Here is an 18,429-nt window from a genome sequence, read left to right as displayed (position 1 = left end):
GTGGTTTCCACCAGGGGGAAACCGAGGCTCTGGGAAGGGATCGGTGGCCCCGGGAACGCCAGCTGGGCTGGGCTTCAGGAGGCCGGGCAGGCAGGGCCGTCCATCCAGCAGCCCCAGGAGGGCCCTGGTTGTAAAGTCCTGGACCCAGAACACACCTGCTCCTTCCTCAGCGGCCGGAGCTGGGAGGAGGCGGGTCCCGCACACAGTGTGTGTGGGGGGGTCCTGGAAAAGCCCTGGGCTGCAGCCAAGAGCTCAGCTGTAGACAAACAGGATGCCGGGTCTTGGGCTCCGCCTGGGACAATGGCCGGGAGAGGAAACGCCTCTTGACCCTGGTGTGGACAGGGGGCCCATCCAGGACCTCTTTCAGCATAGCTCCCAGGTACACAGGCCCAGGGAAGCCAGAATGTCGGGGGTCTTCACCCTCCAGAGTCTGGGCAGAGAGCGGGTGGCCAGCGCACCCACTGTCAGCCCCTCACAGAGGGAGACAGGATGGGGGGTGCTCCCAGGGCGTGGTGCAGGCCAGCCCCAGCCTGAGGGCCAGGCACAGAGGGCTGGGGCAGGAGGCTGGCCCATGTTCAGTCCTTCTTCTTTCTGAGTCCCAGGGGGCCAGGCCAGGGGTTCCCTGTCATGGCCCCAGCCTTGGCCAGCTAGAGATCTCCCGTCCCAACCCCAGGTGGGGCTGCAGCCAGAAGGCAGGTAAAGAGGTGAAGGTTCTGGCCAGTCTCCCAGGTGGGACACACTGGCCAGCTGAGGAGCAGGACATCCCCTCTCCTCCCCCAGAATGTTCCTATGACCTGGGCGCAGGAGTGAGGAACTGTCTGTGTCTGTGTGCCCACGAGTGTGTGTGTGTCCTTAGGCCCACACGTGTGTGCCCACGTGTGTGTGTCCTTAGGCCCACACGTGTGTGCCCACGTGCACAGAACTGGAAGGGGAACAGAGAGCAGAGCCCGAGGGCTGCTAGCTGGTGGACTTCCCCAATCCCAGTGCCAAACGGGAGCCTGGGTGCCCCCTGGCCTCCACCCCAGAGCCTGGGGACCGGCAGTGGGCAGGCGGGGACAGGGCCTGGCACCCACCCAGGAAGGGGCTAATGATCAATCGCGGCCAGCGCTGGCCTCTCATTGCTGCCCCAGGCTCTGGGAGGAAGTGGGGCAGGAAGCAGGGGCGGTGGTGGCTGCTCTGCAGTCAGCCTCTGTGGGCGGCTTCTGCCTGCCCCGGCCAGCTGCAGACAGCCCCGTGGACAGCCAGCACCAAGCAGAGTTGGGACAGGCCACCTGCACCCTTGGCCTGGTGGGCCTGAGAGGTGTCTCAGGAGCAGAGCTCAGGTACGGCGGGCTCTGGGGCGGGAGGGAGGGCGGTGGACCGCCAGGCGGCTGTGTTGGCAGACACACAGTGGCCGTCTTTGTGTCTAGGAATAGCTTCCCACCTTCCACTTTCTGGGAACATTCTTCAGACTGTCTGCAGTGGGGGTGGGGCAGGACTGCTGTAGGCCAAGGGAGGCTGTGACCAGGCCCCCCCAGGGTGCTGCCAGACCCTCTCAGGGATTATCATGTGATCTGACATGAGAATTCATTTACAAGCGCCTCACAGTGACCTCATGGCCACACTGACCTCGGGGTGTGCCCCCAGGGTCTGGATGGGAACGGAGCCAGGAACAAGGGGTTCTGGGCCAGTGTGTCCCAAGTGTGGCCAGCCCTGGGTCATCGCAGGCCACATTGGCACGACTGCTGATGCAGCACCTCCGCATAGCCCGCAGTGCCACTGTGGGTGTGACCAGGCCACTCCGAAGTCACCTGGGTCTTTTTTACATCAAAGAACAAGATAAGTGGCTGGACCAGGGCCACCAACCAAAAATTCCTGGGCCCAGCCTTCCAGCCTCACGTCCTGCCCAGGACATGTGGCCTCAGAAGCCCCATGGAGACCTTCTGCAGGCCGAGGGTGACCTCCCCAGGGACCTAGGACCCCCCCCCCCCCCAGTCTGGGATGCGACAACGGTAGGCGGAGCCAGGGCGTGGGAGCATGAGGTTGACGGGCCCTGTGCAGCGTGTCACGTGAGAGGTCACCTCTCCCCACAAACTCCATGACGTGGGCACCGGCAGCCCCGCCACACAGAGAGAAAGAGACGAGTGGTCATGTCCTCGGCTGCCCTGACAGTGACCCTTGGTGGCCCGCAGTGACACTGTGTTCTCAGAGTTCTGGAGGCTGGAGCTGCAGACAGGCTGGGCAGGGCCAGGCTGCGCCCAGAGGCCCCACGAGGGTCCTGCTCTTCCTGCCCTGGAGCCCAGGGCTGCTGGGCCTGTGGTCAGGTCACCCAGGCTCTGGCCCTGCGGTCCCAGGGCCTCTCCATGGGTCTGCCTCTCTTTCTCATGAGGACACCCGGCACTGGGTGAGGGCCACCCTTGTCCAGCAGGACTCAGCTCAGCTGAAGGTGATCCCACGTGAGGCTCAGCCCTCGGTCCCTGGGGGGCATGGGTTGGGGGGCATGAGCTTTCCCTTGCCATCCAGGGAGCAGGACTGGACCACCCTCCGGCTTGCTTCTTGGCAAAGAGCCGAGGTCTGGTGTCCCTAGGGGTCTGCCCAGTCCGAGCCCCGGGGAGCTCCAGCCAGAGCCCCCCACCAGTCAGGGCTTGTGGGCTCCATCTCCCGCCAGCAGCCCAGCTCCCTGGACACTGAGCCACAGGGCCACCTGCTCCAACCACACGACCCCTCGCGGCATTTTATTCTCATTTTCTGGGTGGTAACGGAGCACGGAGCACCTCCACTCACTGAAATTGGACCTCGTCTCTGGGTTCTGGTAGCAAACTCTGGGATTGGGTGCTGGACGGAGCCTGGGGCATGTGGCTCAGCCAGCTGACCTCAGGGAGTACGGGACATCTGCTAGAGGCCTCACTCTGGGGTGCCACGCCTGCTGTCCTGGGCAGGACTCAGAAGGCCTGAGGCCGGAAGAGGCTGCTTGTTGCAGCGGCCGGGAGGGAAGTGTCCTGCAGAGATTGAGCCCACTTCCTCCTCTGAGCAGGAGCCCTGTGTGCGGCTGTCCCGCGTCCCTCACCAGCGGGCGGGAAGTCCCCTGAGCCAGGGAAGCCTTCCCTTTTTCTTGGGGACCTGTCCCTGAGCACCAGCTTTGTGCCTGGCCCATGAGGCCCCGGGCACCTCCTCAAATGGGCCACTTCCTGTGCCGGGGAGGCGGGTGGGAAGGGAGGCAGACAGCCAGGGCACCGGCAGGTGGTCCAGTCGCCGCCTGGGCTGCTGGGACACCAGCGCTGCCTGCAGTGAAGGCAGTGACCTGGCTCTTGAAGGAAGAAGTGATTCAGAAGCCAGGACCCTGGCGGGGGCTGGGGCAGAAGCTACAGCCCCCCCCCCCCCCCCCATCAAAGGGCTGGAGTCAAGCTCTATGGACGTGCCTCTGCGTGCCTCCACCAGGGGGCAGCAAGACAGCCTGGCCTCCACCGTGGGCTTCCTGCGCCCGGCAGACCTGGGCCAGGCAGTGGGCATCACCATGGCAGGAGCCAGTGTGGCAGCTGGGCAAGGGGGGACAGGGGACGGGAGCAGACTCTGAGGCTTGGGCTGGACTCAGCGCTGGGGGAGGTGGCCAGGGTGACCCAGCTGCATCCTGAATGTGCTAAGGAGCCCCTCGGGCATCCCCAGGTGGGGCAGCCTTCCAGGCCGAGGCTCAACCTGGTGGACACACCGCACTGTTGACAGTTCTGTCACCTCCTTGGCACTCTGTGCTCCCGGGGTCCAGGTCCACTTGCCTCTTTGCTAGGGAGTGGGGTGTTCTCAGGCCTGCGCTGACCTCCTGGGTTGAGCAGCTCCCTTGGAAGGGGAAAGGGTCTCTTCAGGCACCAGGGACCCTCACTGGGGGCCCTCTGACTTGCTGCCCCCTTCCCATCTACCCAGCCTAGTCCCCGTCCCTGCCCCTCAGAGACGGTTGGGGATGGGAAGGATTTGGCATAAACTGACCATCGGGTTTCACATGGAACAGGCGGGCAGAGGGCAGTTGGGCAGGGAACTAGACGAGGCCACCTCACAGCCTTGGTGTTCTGGAAGCCTTGCCGGCCCCTGGCTGCCCTGGGCTGAGGCCCTTCACCATGAACACCTCCTCCAGGGAGCCCTCCCTGCAGTCCACTTCCCTTCCCTCCACCTCCGGGACAAGGTGACCCTCAGTTCCCGTTCTAGAATTGCCACCTGGAACCATCCAGGACCAAAAGACAGGGACAGGGTCTGCAAGAACCTGATGTGAGATGACACCTGTGCTGTGACTAATTGGGGGCTCAGCTGCCTTTGTTTTGGTGACAAGCCCCGCACCCCACCGCTCACCTCCCACGGGGACTCTTCAGTACATTCTTTTTTGCAGTATTAGGAACTGAACCCATGGGTGCTCCACCACTGGGCCACGCCCCCAGCCCTTTTTAATTATTTTGAGTCAGGATCTCACTAAATTGCCCAGGCGGACCTTGCACTTGAGATCCTCCTGCCTCAGCCTCCCGAGTCACTGAGATTACAGGTGTGGCCACTGCACCCAGGTTAGAGGTTTTGATGGCCTCTCTGCCCTTGGGGGTACACTCTACCTCATCTGTTAGCCTATGTCCTGCATCCTAGACCCCAGACCCAGGTGCCTCTGCAGCTGCCCTGTCTGACTCCCTGTCTGTCCTCTGCTGATTCCTTGCCCGGGACCAGGGCGGAGGCCAGAGACTCGGGAGCACAGCTAGCTGGCCCTGGCTGGGCACACCTGGGCCCAGCCCATGCAGCTGGCTATGGCATGACCTAGGTCTGCCTCCAACGTCTGCCAAGACAGGGGGCAGGTCCAGGGAGACCAGACTTGCACCTTGGTGGATGGAGAGGGGTCAGGGGTGTTGCCTTGTCCCCCTGAGTGCTCTGGGCAGAGGAATCCTGGGGAGTTCTGCACCCTCAGGATTGAATGTTCCCTGCTCACAGCCAGCAGATGGTCAGGCTTGAAATATGCAGCCTTCAGGCTGGGCGTGCCACCCAGGTGGCTCCCGCCTTCCCTGTGAGTGAGCTCGGCCGTCGGTTACCTCTGCCCAGTTCCAACAGCCGTCGTCGTTGGGGGTCTGCCCCATGCTCAGCAGCCTTGCTTGTGTTTGATGCATGAAAAGGGACAACGTGTCCTCAGATGAGTGACAAAACCACAGACCTGGGAGCATGGCCTGTCAGTGCTCATCTCTGAGCCCAGGAAAGTGTGAGGCCAGTGAGCAGCTCCTGGCCAGGGCTCTGCCTCCCCTACCTCCTGCTCCTCCTCCCCCCTTCCCGGAGGAGGTGGGCTGTTGCGGGAAGCAGCAAGCCGCCTCGGAGAGGAGAGCTCGGATCTCTGCTGTGAGGGGCGGCCCAGAGGAGAGCAGACCCCAGATTCCGAGCCCTGATCGGCAGTTTCCCCGACACTCACAGGTCCTCATCTTAGGCCCGTCCTACCACTGGGGCTTTTCTCCTCTTTTAAAAAATTCCTAGTCTAGAGGCTGGAGCCCGTGCAGGGGCTCTAACCTGAAGGTGCTCCCAGAAACGGGTGAGAGGACCCGCTCTGCTCACAGGCATCTGCACACTTCCAGAGGGCGCCGTCAGAGCCCCAGGGCAGTCATCCACCACCCAAAGGTGGGGACGTGGTCCCTCAGGCTTCCTGGAGAAAGGCTGAGGGGGGACTGACCCCTCCCCAGGCACAGGTTTCTTACCACAGTGGTTCTGTGCTTTCAGGTCACAACCAGGTCTGGTTTGGCCGTCACAGGCCGGACAGTGGCCCCAGTGCTGGGGACACAGGCTGCAAGCAGGGCCACGGCTAGGCCTTGGAGGTGCAGGACACTCTGCAATGTTGGCTTCTCTCCCCGTCACCTCACCCCTGGCAGAGAGGTCCCTGATGGTCTGGCAGCCCCACCCTGGAGAGGCCTCTGCTGACGCCCACTGCTCTCTCCACAGGCCAACTGGGCATGCCGAGGCCTCAGCACTGGGGCCAGGGCGGGTCATGAAGAGCCCCAAGGAGGAGACCACTGGGGAGCCAGCGGAGATGGGCTGGGGGCCTGCAAGACCCTCTGGAGGCCACAGCAGCGCGCACGAGGTCCAGAGTGGGGCCATGCGCTCACCCTGTGGCCGGGAGCAGGCTGGGCCTGAGGAGGCCAAGGCGCCAGTCCGAGGTGGTGAGTGCAGCTTTGGGGCCACCGCTGTCCAGTCCACCCCACCCCCGCCATCCCTGCCTTCCCCCACCCCGCACACAGGCCCCAGCTCGGGTGTGTTAAGACAAGAGCTGACCCAGCAAGTCATGCTCCTGACCAGGGCCCCGCTCCTGTTTGGGGGGCCTGTCATGATGGCAAAACCAGAGGGGAAGGACCCAGAGGCCGCCCACTCCTCCAGAGGCTGCCCTGAGACTCTGGGTGGCCAGCATTCACAGCCCCTCCTTGTTCTCATACCCTGTTGGACAGGGTGTCCCTTGCTCCTGAGGGGGCAAGCCCAGGCCCAGAGACAGGGAGAAACTGGCCAGGCCACATGGGGACAGTGGCTGGGTCTCCCGAGGCCCAGACAAGGACAGCTCTGTGTGAGGGACATGAGGAACAGTGACAGGGCAGCCAGGCTGGCTGCACCCGGGAGACCGGCTCCAATCCTGAGTGTCATGGGCCTCTGCTTAACCTGGGCCTATTTGCCCTCTGGGAAATCTGAGGGGCAGCCTCTGCGACCTCCAGGACCCTCCCTCCACCGTCCCGCAGAGGGGGCAGGGAGAGGTGGACACAAGCTAGTGTAGGGCCCTCCTCTCTCCTGCCGAGGGTCTCCAGGGCGTGGCTCATGGTAGAGGCTCGAAGGCCATCTGAGGGGTCAGTGGGTGAATGGCACAGTGGGAGGGTGGAGTGGAGACCCCCTGAGCCCCTGCTGGGTCCAGACCCAGTCACCGCGGCCCTGGGCTCCCAGTGTGTCACGCCTGTCATCTCAGTCCTCCTGCTTGTGGGTGGACCTGGGGAGGGACCAGGTGGGCTTTGCACACTGATTCAAAAGGGGAAGAGGTCCTGCTGGGAGGGGTGGCCTAGAGGGCTGGGGTGGCCTAGAGGCCTGGCAGCCCACCCTCCACCGTGGATCCAGCGCCTGGGTGGGTCAGCAGGGGTTGGGTCCTGCCCAGGCCCGCAGAGTGCACAGAAGTCCGGACTTAGACGGGCCAGACCAGCAGCAGGAGAGTGGCCCACCCAAGAAGCGGCTTTGGACCTCGGGGGGAGTCAGGTGTCCCCAGCCCTGTGGCTGCCAGGGGCTTCCTCTGGAGATGTGCAGGCACGCTGCCTCCAGGTCCGCATGTGGTCTCTGAGCCCAGCTGGCTGAGTCCATGGACTTCTGTCTGAGGAGGCTCAACTGGCCGCCAGCAGCAAGGCCGGCTCCGGGGAGAGGACTCCACATTGATTCCCCACCTCCTCGTCTTCCTTGGACAATTTCAAGTTGCAAGAAATAGCAGAAACGATTCCCATTTACCCTTCCAATGCTGACATTCTTTATATTTGCTTTATCTCTCCATCCATCCACCCATCCATCCATCATCTACCTACATACACACTTTTTTTTTTTCTGAACTGTTTAAGAGCAAACATGATTCCCTCATCCCAAAGGAATCCAGGATTCCCACAACCAGGATATTCTCCTACAAAACCTCAGTATGGGTATTTAACGGTAGCCTGTAACCCCAGACACTCAGGAGGCTGAGGCAGGAGGATTGTGCATTCAAGGCCAGCCTCAACAACTTAGCAAGGACCTGAGCAAGTTGGTGAGACCCTGTCTCAAAAAAAAAAAAAGGCCAGGGATGTGGGTCAGTGGTGAAGTGTCCCGGGTTTGATCCCTAGTACCCGAACCAAACCTCAGCTGAGCTAAACTACTCCTCCTGAGGCAGTGGGCTCACAGAGGGAGGTTCATTCTGGCTCACAGGCCCAGTGGGTCCAGTCCGTGTCGGCTGCCCCATGGCTTTTGGGCCTGTGTGGTGCACCCCAGCCAGAACAGGAGCAAACCAAGCTGCCCACCTCACAGCCAGAAGTCAAAACAGGAAGAGGAAGAGACTGGGGTCCCACAGTCCCTTCAAGGGCACATCCTAGTGACAAACCTCCCACTGGGCCCCTCTCCTAAAGGTCCCGGGACCTCTGAGCAGTGCCGCAGGGGACCAAGCCCTCAACACAGGGCCTGGTGGGGCGGGGCGGTGGTGGGGGTCCCATGCCTGTGAGGTGCCCTCCCAAGGCTCCTCCGCATGGCTCCTACTTCCTGCCTCAATGTGGCTGCTGGACACAGCTGCTCAGGCCCCAGCCCAGAGGTTCTGACTCTGGGGCTGGGGGTCAGCTCTGGACTCTGCCTCTACCTGCAGCTGGAGGACTGGGGCCGGCCAGCACCCACCTTCCATGGGCAACTGCCCACCTGGGAGAGGCTGGCCAATGACCCTCAAGGAGGGCTGCCCAGGTGGGGCGAGGCAAGAGGAAGAGGGTGCCTGCTGCGTTGTGGGGGTGCAGAGGGCAGAAAGGGTTCCTGAGAAGGAAGCTCCAAGGACCCCTGAATCTGCCTTGGGTGGTGGGGAGCAGCCTTGGGAGCAGCACAGGCAACAGGGGCCCAGAAAGACCCCAGCCTGTGTAGCCCCATCCCCAGATACCTGTCCCCGCTCTGAGCTGCAGGGAGAAGACCCCAGCTCTGGGGCTGGACTCCTGCTGTCGCCTTGCCCCCCAGCTGTCCTCGGGCTGTCCCTCCGGGTGGGAGTGCTGCCTGCCTTGGCTCAGGGTGGCCGGGATGTTGGGCAGTGGACACATTATTTGGGACTTGAAGATGCAGAGTCCTCCCTCTGTGTGGGAAGGGACTCAGGAGCTGCCAAAGCCCAGGGTGTTGTGACACACTGGGAGGGCACTTCACCTGAAGTGGCCCTGCTCCGTATTCCAGAAATCTCCACATGATCACACTGGCCCTTCCCCAGGCACAGGAGGAAGGTGCTCCAGCTTATCCCAGGGGTGAGGGGGACCCCCCTCCTCCTTTCTCTCCTTCTCCTCCTTCTCTCCTTCTCCTCCTCTCCCTCCCCTCCTCCTCTCCCTCCCCCTCCTCCTTTCAATCCCCTCCCCTCCCTCCTTTCCCTCCCTCCCTCCCTCCTTCCTGATCATCTGAGGGCAGCCCCACTCTGTAGAGGGCTGGCAGTAGGGGAGGAGAGGGCATCTGCTGGAGATCTCTACTGACCTTGACCCCAGGGGTTAGGTAGGGCTGATTGTCTTAGAGTTTCAGCGTCAGAACAGGTGAGGTGGCTGTCCCAGGAGCCTGGATTCTGGTGGCAGTAGCCAGCCTTAGAAAAAAAGGCTGTTGCTTCAGGGTCCCTGTGAGCTGGGCGCAGCTAGAGCAGGGCCCAGGGTCCTGGTCCAGGTTCTCAGCCTGCGGAGCAAGGAACTGAGCCAGACTGGAGAGATTGGGGACAAAGAGAGGTGTATTGAGAGGGGAGTGCCTCTGGGAGGAGCGAACACGGGGAGCAGAAGGTGGAGCTGAGGAGGGCTGGACCCTCTGCACAGGGGCTTTCGCTGGGCTGTTAGTCTCCCCTCCTCTCCCCTGGGGGTCCACTGATACCTTGATTGACAGCTGAACCTCCCAGGACTTCTTTTATTGCCCACATGTGACCTCCTCCCCACTAACCTGCCCAGGGGGAGCAAGCCGCGATGCTAGTGACCAGCAACCAGCTAACTTCAGGTGGTCCCTGGAGTCCGCGCAGGACGGGGCTCCTCCTTCCTGGGCTCAAATTCCCCTTTTTTGGTGGAGCTGAGCTCCCTAAGGGGTGGCCCCTTTCCCGTGCCCTGTCTCCTACCTGGCTTTAGGGCCTGGGGTGGTGTCCAAGCTGGGAGCTATCAGGGCAACAGCCGCCAGGGCCTGGTTTGGGAGGCCCTGGGGGAGTGAAGAGGTGGGCAGGCCCTGGGTGCCTGGAGTCTTGGGCAGCAGAGAACCAGCAGGGCCGGGGAGGGGACCTGCATTTCATTCTCTCTGGGGTGGGAGCCTACCGCTGCCCCCTCCCACAGGAAGCCCTGGCCACACGTGGAGATTTCCTTCAGATTTGCTTTCTTGTTGGTGCCTGTGAGCTGTGCAGAGGGGCGGGCTCCACGGAGGCATGTTCACACGCACATCAAAACCCAGGCGGATCAACCTCACCCAAAGACCTCCCCAACATGTAGGGTTGATGGGAAAGCCGGGCCCCTCGTGTGCTCGGCCAGCTCTCCAGAGCTCTGCCGCCCCCACGGCTGCTGGCCATTTCCTGGAACATTGTAGACAGGCCATGTCCATCTGCAGAAGTTCAGTGTTACCCTAGAGGGTCCGGAGCCAGGCCAGGTCGGGGGTGCTCTCTTGGGGCCTCTGGCTCTGCATGGGCCAGAGGACTGACTAGGGCAGAGCCTGGCCAGACAGTTGTCCGACGGCTCTGCTGTCCTGAGCCGTGGGCAGGGGCTGAGGACAGGGCCAGCAGGACAGGCTGGTGGGCCCATGCCATGTGTGACCGGGGAATGGAGTGGGCACAGGGTCCCCCAGGAGATAAGGAAGAGGGGACAGGAGCCAGGGTAGAATTGAGGCCTCTGTGATGCCTGGGGGGTGTCCCAGGAGGCTGGGTGCCACATCTGGAGATGGGGCCGGGGGAGAGGTGGGGCTGGAGGTCATGGTGCCCAGGCCGCTTGCTGAATGTCGGCTCCTGGCTGACCTGCTGCAGGGTGAAACGAAAGTCCACCTTCCCATCCCTGCAGGGGCCGGGCCTGAGGATGAACAGGCAGGTCTTTGCAGCTGAGCTGGGCGTCTGTTACTGGAGGTCAAGCTGCTCTCTGGGTTTGGGTGCCCCGGGCTGGCCCAGCCTCCAGCACCAGTTTTGTGACTTGGAGGCTCAGCGGGGGTGGGGGGGAGCACCCCATAGACCCAGGTCTGGGCCAGCAGGACCTCCTGACTTCCATCTGCCCCTTACAGACCTGGCTCTGCAGCTGCTGGCCGTGCGGAGGAAGAGTGGACAGCCAGACCCCGGCCTGCAGCAGGCCCTGCGGGGCCGGCTGCGCCTGCTGGAGAACGAGAGCCAGGAGGTGGCCCACGTGCTGGGGGTGAGTCAGCCCTGGAGCCTGGGGAGCAGGGGAAAGGAGCTCCCTCGAGTAAAGAGAATAGGCACAGGGGGGGATGTCACGGGATGAGGACAGTTCAGGAGACAGGGCCCCCCTCTGCCACAGGGCTGGGATGGGGGCAGCACGGACTTGGGGTCAGACCGCCCTGACGGTGGCCTCCTAGCCTGTGTGAAGGCACCTTCGTCCGCCACACTGGAGACGCCCAGAGGTGGGGACCAGGTAAATACCTCACCAAGTGCCCGGCACAGAGACTGGCTCAGACTGCTCAACCAACGGGGCTCCGCCCGGGACTGGGCCACAGAGGAGGGCCGTGGTGGGCCCTGGGGTCCAGTCCGCGGCACCACCTGCCCAGGGTCTGAGCTCAGAATCAGGCCTGGCTTCCTTTGTCAGATGGAGGGGTGTTGGCCGACCCCGCTTTAGTCAGAAGAGCTCCCGGATGGTGCGATTGTTCCCAACACCGTCACCATCACCCCAGAGGACAGAGGCAGGAGTGCACTCAGCCTCGGTGGGAGGTGCAGGTGCAGCGAGGCAAGGCGGGTCCCAAGGCAGCTCTGTGGCCGGGCTGAGGGCAGCTGCTGATGGCAGTGGCCAGGGGGAGGCTGGGAGGGCGAGAGAGCAGCGCAGGGCGGCCCGTGGGCTCTGGCAGGAGCTGGGCTGTATTCTGCAGGTGGCGGAGCCGCGGTCGGCTTGTGAGCAGGAGAGGATCAGCCAGGGCTGCAAGGAACCGCCCTGCAGGCCACTGGGACTGTCCCTAAATTCTATTTCTTTCCTTTAAGGAATTGTCAGCCAGGCTGTTGTCTATCCACAGTGACCAGGATCGGATCATGGTGACGTTTAAGACTTTTGAAGAAATCTGGAAGTTTTCCACCTACCACGCTCTTGGTAAAGCGGCCACCCTCCCAGGGCTGATCCCAGGGCTGATCCCAGGGCTGATCCCAGGGCCCCCTCGGAGGACTCGTAACTCACCCTGTGTCCATGGCACCAATCGGGGCTGGAGAATAAGTCGTTTCACAGCGGCCTCTCCAGAAAATCAGGGAGGGCCCAGGGTCCACCTTGTTCTGGGGGCGGGGAGGCGCTGTGCTGGGCTGTGCTGGCTGCAGCCGAGGTGGACAGTCTTGCTGGGGGCTGTGGTGCCTGAGCTTCCGGGTCCCTTCCCTACGGCATGGTCCTTACCTCCGCGGGGAGGGAGCTAGGCTCCCACTGGCTCTGGAGGCCCAAGGAGCCCAGACAGGAGGCCAGCAGCCTGGGGTGGGGCCCAGCTAGGGGAGCCTTGTGAGCCCACCTCCGTTTGAGGGCCGAGAAGCTGGAGGAGGAGACCCTTGATGGCACCCTCGGCAGGTCTTGTTGATGCTCTGTCCTGTCTCCTGGGAGGAGACAGTTCTCAGAGGAGCCAGTTTGTCCTCAGTCCTCCCCGCAGGACAGCCGCAGGTACTGTGGTGCTCAGAAGGCAGCGTCCTCTGGCCCTGTCCTCGAATGTCCACACCTCAGCTAGAGTACTGAAGGACTTGCTCGCCACCTCTGTGGACTAATGGGAGCCAGGCTGGTGCTGCCTGCTGGCCAGGCGTGGGGGCGTCACCAGCACCCTGACGGCCAAGCACTGCCTCCATGGAAACAGATAGCATGGGCCAGTAGCGCCAGGCCAGGGCTCCCTGGCCTGTTCTGTGTCCATCCTATGATGGTCAACGTGGCCTGTAACCTCTGACTTAAGAATGCAAACACAGAGGCACACAGAGGCCCTTAACTTGACCATGGTGGTGGTGGGTGGGTGAGGGTCTGCACATGGCCACTGGCAGCCAGGATGGTCAGACCAGTGGACCGCGCACAGGTAGGCTCCCAGGGCAGGCGGCCCACGCTGGGGCCTTCCCTGCCCCTTCCAGAGCCTGCGGGTGACCAGGCCTGGCCTTGCAGGCTTCACACATCACTGCTTGGAAAACCTGCTGGTGGACCGGGCCTTCTGGCTGCTGTGGCCAGGCGAGGAGGAGGAGACGGCCATCCAGGTGCACGTGGAGGAGGACGCCTTGAGGCGGACGCACCAGAGCCTGCTGGCCCAGGAAGGTGGGTGCCGTGTGTGGCGACGGCGACCTTGGTCTGGGGCTGTGGCAGGAGGCAGCTCTGCAGCCAGGAGGTCTGCTCCAGGCAGTGGCTACCTGGCACCCCCTGGCGCCCCCTGGCACACCCTGGCAGTAAGCGGGCCCGGGCAGCAAAGACCCTGGCTGGCCCCGGGGAGATGAGGTGTCTGGGAAGTGGCAGAAGAGGCTGTCTGGTGTCCCCACCTCCAGCCCTGATTCTTGCTGGGCTTCGAGGCCCGATTCTAGAGGAGGGAGGGTAAAACGGCCTTCCCCACGGCTCTCAGCCTGAGCTGCCTGGCCGGGGCTGGACTCCCAGTGGCCGACCAAGCAGGGAGTGCTGGGGACCACCCGTCTGGCCTTCGTGGGTCAGGGAGGACACTGAGGCCCAGAGAGAGTCTGAGTTTGAGCAGGCCTCAGAGGCCAGTGGAGGCAGAGCTGGGGCCCACCCCGGGTTGCTGGCCTCCTGTCTGGGCTCCTTGGGCCTCCAGAGCCAGTCCACTGGTTCCTGGGGCTGAAGCAGCTGATGGGGCCTCCCCCCGGGCTGCCTTCACTGTGGGTCCTGTAGGGGTGGGGTGGTCCTGCTGGCAGAGTTTCAGCTGCCCGGTCCAGCCACCTGGATGACCACCTTTTTCCTTTCAAAGGGCCTTTCTTTGTCCTGTGTCCTGACCACCATGTGAGACTGACGACTGGCCGCCAGAGTGTGGGGAAGGGCCCCCAGGTCCTCAGGAAGGCTTCGGGGCACTCCCTGGGGGACGTGGCCCTGGAAGCGGACTCTTCAAGCCCCATTCCCACCACGTCTGGGGCGGCGGCAGCGGCTGCCCCGGAGCCCTTGATTCCGTTCCATCAGTAGGTACCGGACTCTCTGTCGTCCCTGTGGCTCTGGGTGGTGCTGGGCCTCACAGATGGTCCCTGGGCCTGGCAGGTCGACTGCCCAGTGGGGTGGGAGGACAGGCAAGGTGGGCACCTCTTCTGCGGCTTCCTCTCCGGGCCTCAGGCAGCGCCTCGAGGGCCCGTGGGCTCTCCCGGGACTCAGGGCACAGGAGTGTGCAGCACACAGCACACCGCCCTCATCAGGCCCCCTCGGAAGCCCTCCAGGGAGGCTCAGGACAGTTGCACCCGCAGGAAGGAGGCAAACGGAGATTTGCACACACAGAAACGGAGTGCAGGTAAAGCTAGTGAGGACGGTAGCCCAGAAGATCCTGCTGGCTTGCTGAATGGCTCATAGACTAGGCTGGGAGCTTCCTAGAAGCCAAAGCAAAGAGAGAAACTCAGCCTCCTGATTGACAGCGATGGTGGGGTGGCGGTCAGTGGCCGCTCATGTCTCCTACGAAGACCAGAGGAGTTCCTAGTTTCTCCAAGAAGCTCCCCTGTTTGCTGTGCCCAGTGAGGTCCTGGCAGGTGACACAGAGCACGTCCGTAGGCCATCCTCCAGGGTCAGGTTCCAGACGTTAGATGGAGAAGGAGGACGGTCAGTCTCCACGACAGTGTTCTTGCCGTCTGTCTGAGGAGCAGAGGCCCGGACAGGGTCATTTGTGCAGGCCCGTGGTGACGGACAGTAGGGTCAGGGCCGGAGGCCAGGCTCCTGCAGCCCCACAGCACTGAGCTGCTCCTGGAAGCAGTGGGGGCAGGTGCTTATGGGGGGTGGTCTGCAGGGGTCCAAAGCAGTGATGCAGTCCCTGGGCTGGGTAGTGCCACCGGCCCAGCAGGTACATGTGACCAGGAGGTGGAGGGATCTGCTCGGGTTGCTGGGGCTGGACACCTGCCCAGAAGGCGTCTGCCCCAGTCTGAGGTCCACGGCACAGACCTCCTCTCTCCACTCTAGGTGGGCCCTTAGGGCCCCCTGGGGCCCCGCTGACGACTCCGTGGGTGGACCTGTGACATCTGACAGCTCACTGATGGGTAAGAGTTTCCACCGGCCTCTCTTTCCTGGGGGAGAGGTAGCCCATGAGTCATGGGCACCAGCATTCTGGAAGTTTCTGTGTTTGCCCTGAACCCTCCCCAAGCCAAGGGACAAGGCTGTGGTCCCCTGCTGTCTGCAGGATGAAGGCTGAGGCTCAGAGAACTCCAGGGCTGATCCAAACTTCACAGCCCCTGGGAAGGTGGGCTGGCATCCTGTCATCGTCCCCAGGAGCCTGGGATGTGGCTCACAGACACCTCAATGAGCTGTCCCAGGTCTCCACACCCTGGAAGACCTGGGAGGAGATGGCCAGCCTCTGGCTGAACCTGCTGTGGGTGCCAAGGAGACCCCGAGGCGCAGCCTGGCCCTGTCCTGGGTCTTTGTGAAAAGCTGCCTGCAGCTCCCGGGCTCAGGGGCACCAGAGCTCTCTGCTTGGCCCCCAGCGGCTCGTGTTTGCTTGGCTTCTGTGCCAGCTACGTGGACACAGGCCCTGGGGGCAGGAGGGACAGGTCACAGTCTCCCTGGAACCTGACGACCCGGCTGAGCGAGAGTCATGGCCGCCGTTTCCCATGTTTGGTTTAGGGATAAAAGCGCCCCTGTCTGGGGTCCACTTAGATGTCCAGCCCCACACTGCAGGGCCTGAGCTTCCTTCACCTCCCCCAGGGGCAAGGCAGATTTTCTGCCAGAAGTCCCGGCCTCTGCCCACCAGCCCCAGCTCTGACCGCGTGGTCTCCTTCCACAGGGCTTGGCCAGGCCTCAGCGGTGGCGGACTTCCAGGGCTCAGGGCCTGAAGAGGTGTCCTTCCAGGCCGGCGACCTCCTCGAGATCCTGGGTGCCCAGGTGCCCAGCCTGCCCTGGTGCGTGGGCCGGCACGTGGCCTCAGGCCAGGTGGGCTTCGTGCGGACCAGCCACATCAGCATGCAGGGCCCGGTGTCTGAGTGAGTGGACGAGGCCCCCCTTTTCTAGGCTGATCCCCACCACTCCCGGGGGACCCTGCCACCACATCCACAGAGCTTCCCAGGTGACCACCTGGATGCTGGCCTGGACAGCTCCTTCCCCCTTGCGGGGCTCAGGTCACCATTGCCTCTGCCCCAGCACCTCTCCAAGATGCTGCCAGGCGGGCATCCCCTGAGAGGGGACGCGCCCCGACACCTCCTGGTGCTTGTCCCACAGGCGGCTGGCCCTCAGGCCTGGAGCCAGGGGCAGAGAGCAAGGTGCGGGCAGCCCCAGGCTGCCTCCCCAGCTCGGGGCCCTTGTGCCCGCCAAGCTTCGGCTGCCAGCAGCGCCCCTTGGCTGGTGGCTGGTCCCTCCGGCCCCGCCCAGTGTCCACAAGGCCTCCTCCCCTGTGTCTGTGACTGTTTTCTCTAAGAAGGACACTTGCTGTCATGTTACACCCCCTCCAGTGGGTCCCACCTTGACCAGTTACATCTGCAAAGACCTCATTTCCAAAATCGTTACCTTCCAAGAGTTTGGAGTTTGGAGGGTCACTCCTTAACTCAGCACCCCAAGTCTCTCCCCTCCATGAACCCCTTTCAAGTGTCCGCCATGGGCTTCGAGGCCCCTCACAGCCCTGGTGCCTCCCATTCCAAGGGCCACCACTTGCCATGAGTCCCCCGGAGTCCAGCTGTGGGGAGGCTGGCTCCGTTCCTTGGCTCTCACGGTTCTGAGTCTCGGTAATGGCCTTTCCCGGGGACATTCTTCCTGTCCCCTAGCCCCCAACCCCAGCCAAGGGACTCCCAGGGACAGATGCTGGTCAATTCTGTGTCGCTGCTGCCCAGCCCTGGCAACAGTGAGGGTCCTTGGGGAGTGGTCAGTGGGCACAGCAGTGCCTGTCCTTGTGGTCTCTTCCCTGGACTTGGCCTCTCATTGTTAGAACCCAGTTCAGAGCCTGGAGAATGTGGGTGTGAGGAAAGTGTCCTCCACTCCGGTCCTGTCCCCTCTGTGGGCTCACCTCCCACTCCCGCAGGTGAGACACGTTTTTGGTGGCCCTGTTCTGGGCTGGGCGCTGAGACTGACCAATAAGCTATATCCAGAGGTCCGTGTCATACAGGCCGTTTAGTCCTGTAGCTCCCTCCCAGCTCCTGCCTCCTTCCTGTCCCCCTCCGGGACTTGGTGGCCGCCCGCCGGCCCTGTCCCTGGCTGAGCACTGTGGGACCCTGCAGAGGCTGCGTGAGGAGCACGGTTGGCACAGCAGCTGCAGGGGACATTGGAGGGGGCTTTAAAAGCTGCCGGGAGCCCCCTTCCCAGGCACAGTGGTTTGGCGCTGGCCTCCCTGTCTTCGCTGCCGTGCGTGGGGACTGTCTCAAATGAGGGAGTAGAAACGGTCTGACTGTGAAATGTCACTGTCAAAAGACACGATCACAACAAATTCAGCTGAAGATCCAGTTGGCTGTGTCCACGAGTCACGCATCAGGTGGCCGAGTCCAGCAGGGGCGGGACAGCGGCGGGTGTTGTCAGGTGGGACTAGGGAACCGCGCTGCAGCGGGAGAGCCTTCCCGTTGGCGCCAGGTCCCTGCAGGTCACTGGTTTGTAAGGGGTAAGGCAGCGGGGCCTCGTCCTCACCCTGCCCCTAAAACTGGCCCATTGGAGACATGGCCCTCTCTCGCTGGTGTCCTCAGAGGCCAGCGGAGCCGTCCCAGCGTGGTGATGCAGAACCGCTGTGCGGGGCCTTTGGTGGGGTCCTTGGGGCCCTGCAGAGCAGCCCCGGTCGCGGCCTCCTGTTTGATTGACACCTGCGTCATGGCTCCCCAGGTTGGAGAGTGTGGTCTTCCTGGACGAGGGAGAGAGGGTGTTCTTCAGCAGCGAGGGGCACCTTTCGGAGGACACCGCCCAGCGCTTGCTGAGCAGGATGGCGGGCACCGAGGTCTGCTCCGTGCACAGTCTGGGTAGGTGTGGGGCCTGGCTGACTGTGTCCCCGTAGGGGACCTGGGAGAGTGCTGGGTGGATTCCTGGAAGGGCGGTGACTGCGCCCACAGTGGAGATAAAGGCTTGGACTGGGTGAACCGGGTGGCATCCGGCCAGTGCTGAGGCCACCCGTCCCCCACCCTATTGGCACTGGGTTTGTAGGTCTCCCAGTGAGCCCTTGGGGGAAGGTGTTTCTGCTTCCCCCTCCTTTCCCAGCAGCCCCCAGCTGCCCACTCCTCATGCCTTCATGTGGGCAGAGAAGGCCAAGCCCTGGGTGCCCAAAGGTGAGCAGGCGACAGATGGCCACTGCCTCTGGGCATGTGGGGTAGGCACAGAGAGAGAGGCGTGACGAGCTGGGGACGCAGGAGGTGCTGAGGCCCCCGTTGCCCAAGGTCATGAGGAAGCCTTTCCCCACTGGTCTCAGGCCCCAACCCAAGGCACGGGCACCCTTGGCCTTGGCTGGGCACATCTGGCGGCTGGGGAGGCAGGCAGGACCCAG

General features: G+C 63.2%; 1 protein-coding gene across 3 annotated transcripts in view; it reads left to right on the top strand.

Annotated features, from left to right (window-relative positions):
• Sh3tc1 (SH3 domain and tetratricopeptide repeats 1) overlaps positions 1-18,429 on the top strand; it is a 42,587-nt gene that overhangs the window by 9,474 nt on the left and 14,684 nt on the right. The window contains exons 1-9 of one of the 3 annotated variants that reach the window (XM_027939816.3): positions 948-1,322; positions 5,920-6,137; positions 10,915-11,042; positions 11,837-11,942; positions 12,969-13,115; positions 13,771-13,975; positions 14,952-15,028; positions 15,769-15,964; positions 17,778-17,911. In XM_027939816.3, the coding sequence (XP_027795617.3) occupies positions 5,966-6,137; positions 10,915-11,042; positions 11,837-11,942; positions 12,969-13,115; positions 13,771-13,975; positions 14,952-15,028; positions 15,769-15,964; positions 17,778-17,911 (1,165 nt within the window). In that variant the 5' untranslated portion in view covers positions 948-1,322; positions 5,920-5,965. Of the gene's footprint in view, positions 1-947; positions 1,323-2,178; positions 2,426-5,919; positions 6,138-10,914; positions 11,043-11,836; positions 11,943-12,968; positions 13,116-13,770; positions 13,976-14,951; positions 15,029-15,768; positions 15,965-17,777; positions 17,912-18,429 lie in introns of those variants that run through there. The other 2 variants (XM_071614114.1, XM_071614113.1) reach the window with 2 other exon arrangements.

Source organism: Marmota flaviventris, chromosome 7 (assembly GCF_047511675.1).
Source record: "Marmota flaviventris isolate mMarFla1 chromosome 7, mMarFla1.hap1, whole genome shotgun sequence".
Lineage (NCBI taxonomy): Eukaryota > Metazoa > Chordata > Mammalia > Rodentia > Sciuridae > Marmota > Marmota flaviventris.
Note: the sequence above shows the minus strand (reverse complement) of the source record. Positions and strands in the feature narration are given on the sequence as shown.